Source organism: Orycteropus afer, unplaced genomic scaffold (assembly GCF_000298275.1).
Source record: "Orycteropus afer afer isolate SDZICR_OR568_19922 unplaced genomic scaffold, OryAfe1.0 scaffold00001, whole genome shotgun sequence".
NCBI classification, from domain to species: Eukaryota; Metazoa; Chordata; class Mammalia; order Tubulidentata; family Orycteropodidae; genus Orycteropus; species Orycteropus afer.
In genome coordinates this window covers 33,505,536-33,511,170 of record NW_006921588.1, presented here as the reverse complement: position 1 = coordinate 33,511,170, position 5,635 = coordinate 33,505,536, and the positions used below count along the sequence as shown (strand labels likewise).

Below are 5,635 nucleotides of genomic sequence, written 5' to 3'. Positions count from 1 at the left end.
CTTTTCAAAAAACCAACTTCTGGTCTTGTTGATTTTTTTCTATTGCCCTTCTATTTTCTGTTTCATTGATTTCTGCTCAAATCTTGATTATTTCCTTTCTTCTGGTAACTGTAGGCTTGTCTTGCTGTTCTTTTTCTAATTGTAGGAGATGTTGGTTTAAAGTGTTGATTTTGACTCTTTCTTCTTTTTTGATGTGTGCATTTATTGCTATAAATTGGCCTCTGATCACTGCTTTTACTGTGTCCCAAAGATTTTGGTATATTGTCACATAGCTCTTTCTTGCTGGCAATCCCTAAACTAGGTTTTAACACATTTTGAGTCTTATTTGGCCTCACAACAGCTCTGTGAGAAGAATGGAATCAGATAATTTGCATTATCATTGTGGGAATGAAGGTTTCCCACAGAAATCTCAGTTGCAGAATGGGAACTCTGAACAACTGTGTAAGCTACAGTTAGGTCGAGAGAAGAACCAGCCATCTAAAGTAGCACCTTGCAACCTGAGCTGTGCACTATTACCCACTGGGCCTTAGTGAGGCATAAAAGTTGAACACCTTGAACTTTGATGATGCAGAGAAATGTGGAACTCAGTGGATTAGACAAGAGTTTCTATTCCCTGGTTTCTCACCTAGAGCTTATTCCTTTGACTACAGATGGTCAACCAGGTGTCCCTCTACTACACAGCCCTGCCCTGTCCCTACCAATTCCCAGAGACAAGTCAACCTTCTTATTGGAGTAGGGCAAAAAGAACTTCAGGTCAAGATTTAGCGCTAACAATGACCAGCTAGCTATACAAACATAGGCAAGTATTTCATTGAACCAGTTTGCTCATTTATAAAAATGGGTATAACACCTGACTCCAAAAGTTACTGGGGACGCAAAACAGTATTTATAATGGTGCATCACAAACCTTTAATGTTACACAAAACTCAAACTCACTCACTGCCGTCAAATCAGATCTGACTCCTAGATACCCCTTCCCCCTTGGGTTTCTGAGGCGGTATCACTATGGAAGTAGATTGCCCAATCTTCCTTCCAAGGAGTGGCTGGTGGGTTTGAATAGTCAGCCTTCTAGTTAGCAGTCAAATGCCTTAGGCACTGTGCCACCAGAGCTCCTTACACAAAACTAGTTACCCTAATTCCTTTTCCTATTTCCTTCATTCTGTGTTTGACTTATTATTATCTCTAATGCCTTTTATCATTCAACGAATTCCTACAGTTAATTTTAAGGCATTCTACTAAGTTACCTGATCCAGTATAAAGGCCTAAGGCCTCTAACCAGGTGTGTGACCTTGGGCAAGTCTGATTTATCAGCTATAAAACAATGGCCAAGGGCTAGAGATCTGACCTCAAACATGCTTTCTGTTATCATGAAACTCCATCACTCTAACCATCTCCATGGGAGCTCTGGAAGCATAGTGCCTAAGGCACTTGACTGCTTACCAAAAGGCTGGTGGTTCAAACCCACCAGCCACTTCTTGGAAGGAAGTTTGGGCAATCTATTTCTGTAGTGATACCGCCTTGGAAACCCAAGAAGGGATCACTATGAGTCAGGTCTGACTCAATGGCACATAACAACAACCACCACCATCTCCACACTACGTAGCTGTTTTTTAAAGCACTTATCAGATGGAACAGAGATGAGCTGAAATGGAGTATGCAGATTTTCAGGGGGGAAAAAAGTCCAAAGGATGGTGGTGCTTTATAGTATAATTACAAAGGGCTTTGCCTATTAATTATTTAGCAAAATCAGAACTAGGAGCTTGCACTCTGGCTCTGTGTCTAAATTTCTTCTCCTGGACTGCTCAGAATCTTGAACTACTACCTAATACAACTTATGGCACTGTCTTCTGACCTATAACTTTTAATATAAAGGCATTTCACAGTGACTAGACATTGTTTTAAAAAGGAGCCCTGGTCACACGGTGGTTAAATGCTCAGCTGCTAACTGAAAGGTCAGCAGTTCGAACCCACCACCACTCTGCAGGAGAAAAGATGTGGCAATCTGCTTTGATAAAGATTACAGCCATGGAAACCCAAAGATGCAGTTCTACTCTGTCCTGTAGGGTCACTATGAGTCAGAACAGACTTGACAGCAACAGGTTGGGGTTTCTTTCTTCTTCTTTTTTTTTTTTTTTCATTTGAACATATTCTTACAAGTCAAGCTGTAGAGATAAATTGTCCATAAAATTTAATGATAAAATAATTATGAAAACAATTTATAGTAATCAACCAGGGGTGAAAAAGAAAAGTATCATTTAACCATATGTTTTGTGGCTGGAATACAACAGAGCAGTGAGTCATTTTCTTTCTTTTTCTTATTTTACACAGTACCAGCAATTCCAGAAGCAGTCTAGTAATCAATTTTTGCTTTTAAACCTATCATTTAAAGGCTGCAGATCTTGAAAAATTATAGTCAATAGCAATAGCTCTCTTTTACTCTGTAATAGCTATTAAAAAAGAGAGTATACTAACTTGGAAGCACTACCTTGAAACCTGTCCATCTCTCAAAAATGCTAGTTTTGCTAAAGATCTGCCTGAAGAGCATTTGAAATATAAATGACTGGCAGAGAAACATACCTGAGAGTCCTGTACAGAAAGAGACCGTATTTGCTCGGGTATACTGCTGGCATTCATTGCGATCTGTTAAGAGAGCCACCATTATAGCATTTTAGAAAACCAGAAAGAAACATTAAGGTTGATGCAGTTACATTCAGTCACAGTTATTAGAAAGAATTAACTTTCAAAAGGTCTTAAAGCAGTATTTCACAAAGTGTCATCCTCTGACCATGTGCATTGGAATCACTGAGGACACGTGTTAAAATGAAGACTCCTGGGCCCCATCCCAACTGTGACTCAGGATTTCATAGTTGAAAGGAAGTCTGTTATCTTTAACAAGTTCACCATGTGATCCTTCAGATGCTTGTAGAGAATGAATGAACACAAAGAATGCATTATTTGACATTTTGAATTTGGTAAGAGAGATGTCTTAGGATAATTTTTTCTTGTTGCGTAATTTGATTTAAAGTTAAGGGGCCACAAATGAAAGGATCTTAAGATTAGTAAAACCTATCCCTTTCATCATTACTTTGAACAAATATTCACTGTATTTAAAAAATATGTTAAAATAGTTTAATCTTTTTCAAATTAAGTAAATGAAATATTTTCCCTCATGGGCTCCTGACTTTCTGAAGACATGGAGGCTGGGTAAACCCATGAAACTATTGTCCTGAGATGATCTTTAAACATGAAACCAAAAATATCCCATTTAAGTTTTAAGTTTCTTAAAACTAAACAATATTTTAACTAGTAAAGAACACTTGCCTTGGGCACTGTGCTGTTCTATGATCTATCTACATGGGATCAAACTGACAACAGAAACTCGAAAGGTTAGACAGGAACCTCAGAGGGCTGTGAGTTCATGTTAATGGGGAAGAAGCAACTCAGAAAAGGAGGGTGACAGTAGCTGTACAACTTGAAGAATGTAATCAGTGTCACTAAACTGTCCATGTAAAAATTGTTGAACTGATGTAGGTTCTGCTACGTATATTCTCAACATCAAGAATAAATCATAAAAAAAATTAAAAATACATTTTCCCGATTAGAATTTTTTTTTCTTCCATCAGTGATAACTTATATTTTTCTTTCAAAGATGAGAACCAGACCCTAATGTGACACCGAAAATATTTTCAACTCAAGCACTACTTTTGTGAACTCTGCCGTGGAGCAAAACTTGAGAAACAAAACCTTCAAAGAGAAACAGCATTGAAAAGAGCTTCTATTCCTAGATTTACCATCAATTTAAAAATAATCAGGAATCATCAGACAGTCTTTGTGGGAACAGTTTTCTGAAGTTTAAGAATTCTTGCTATCTGATTTCTCAAAAATAATTATATCATTAGTGAAGTTATGGGAAGTGTACTGATACCTGCAACTTACTTTGAAATGCATAAAAAAAAACCCTGAGATGGAGTGATGGACGAATAGGTGAACCAGTATGTAATAAAACAAGTACAGCAGTAATAGAATTGAAATTATAGGTATATGGGTGTTCACTGTAAAACATTCAGTATGCAATTTCAACACTGTAGTATGTTTGAAAATTTTCATAATAAAATGTTGGGAAAAATTATTTTGTGAGAATAACAAGTAACCTATATTCATTACCCAGTGTAAAGGCCTAGGCCTATACCCAATGATCTCGTGTAAATAATCTTTCCAGCTAATTTCAGGAACTTAGTTTAGGTCTGCACTACAGCCAAATATCACACCAGCACTTACAACACATCCTACCTTTAGTCAAATGAAAAACCAACGTAATCTGAAACACTTCAGTGGAATTTACTTAAAGGCAACCATTTCTCCTCTCCTCTGGGAAGGTCCTCAGATCCTGCCTTGCTCCTTTATGCCACGGGCCATCATCAGGATGGAGAGCTAGTTAAGAGGACTGGTGGCTGGGACCCTAAACACACCCTGCAAACTCACTGTGCAGATGTAGCCTCCATATTACCAAGGGACTAGCCTCTAGCTCTCACTGGTACATAAGCAAGATGAGCGATCCCTTAGAAAATGTGCAAACAACTGCAGTGCCCATAAATGCAACATTATGGATCCAGTCTATTAGACTGGGGCATGACCTTTACAGTATACTCTTAAATGTAAAAACTTATATTTAATTTACAAGAAAACTAACATATTAAGCAGCTGTCATCCATTAGCAATACAATATAAATATGTTTATCAGATTTTTTTTCCTCCTTTTGAACAGTTTTGGACAGTTTGAACTTGAGAGAATGGGTGTTTTGATAGGAGGAGGAGAAATAAGTAATAAATTAATGTTAGACATCACCCTGGAAACAAGCCTTGCTGGGGTACTGGGGCTGTGTAAAACAGAGGGAAAAGTCTCAGAATGGAGAAGAGACAAGGGCAAAATCTGCTCCATAATGTTTCATAGAGCACTGCCTATTTTTCAATTCTCTGTTTTGAAAAATACAGTAGAGCTAAATGCAATGTTTACCCTGGATTGGATTCTGGAAGAGAAAGAAGGCATTAGTTGAAAAACTAGTGAAATCTGAGTATATTTTAGAGTTTAGCTAAGAGTAATGCTGGTGTCTTAATTGAGACAAACACACCAGCGTTATGTAAGAAGTTAACAATGGGGAACACTGGGTGAGGGGTCAATGGGTATTCCACACTATCTTTGTAATTTTTATGTAAATCTAAAATTGTTTCAAAATATAAAGTTTATTAAAAATATATATATAAATAAAATAAATTTGTGATCACAAATACGATTTTCATCACAACTAGTCTAAAGGCCAGTCATCTGCCATTACATCTTTTTAGGAGGTGGCATCGTGAAAATATCAAATTAACGCTGTCGGTGATGACTAAAGCTAAGCTTAGTCAATTTAGCAGAAGAAATCAAATCTTCCTTCCCATCTATGTATGGATATAAAACAAACATGCATGAGAACTGACAGAGATTTGGAAAACAAGCTCTCATCTGAATTAATTTTAAAAAGCTAAAGGTGGTTGGTGTGGATCATGACAAATTATGGACAACATTGAGAAGAATGGGAATCCCCGAGCACTTGATTGTACTCATGAGGAATCTGTACCTTGACCAGGAGGCTGT

The 5,635-nt window shown here is 37.4% G+C and overlaps 1 protein-coding gene across 1 annotated transcript in view; it reads right to left on the bottom strand.

The window, feature by feature from the left end:
* STK39 (serine/threonine kinase 39) overlaps positions 1–5,635 on the bottom strand; it is a 408,683-nt gene that overhangs the window by 144,605 nt on the left and 258,443 nt on the right. Inside the window, exon 13 of the mRNA XM_007946961.2 lies at positions 2,578–2,640. Within this exon, the coding sequence (XP_007945152.1) occupies positions 2,578–2,640 (63 nt within the window). The remainder of the gene's footprint in view (positions 1–2,577; positions 2,641–5,635) is intronic.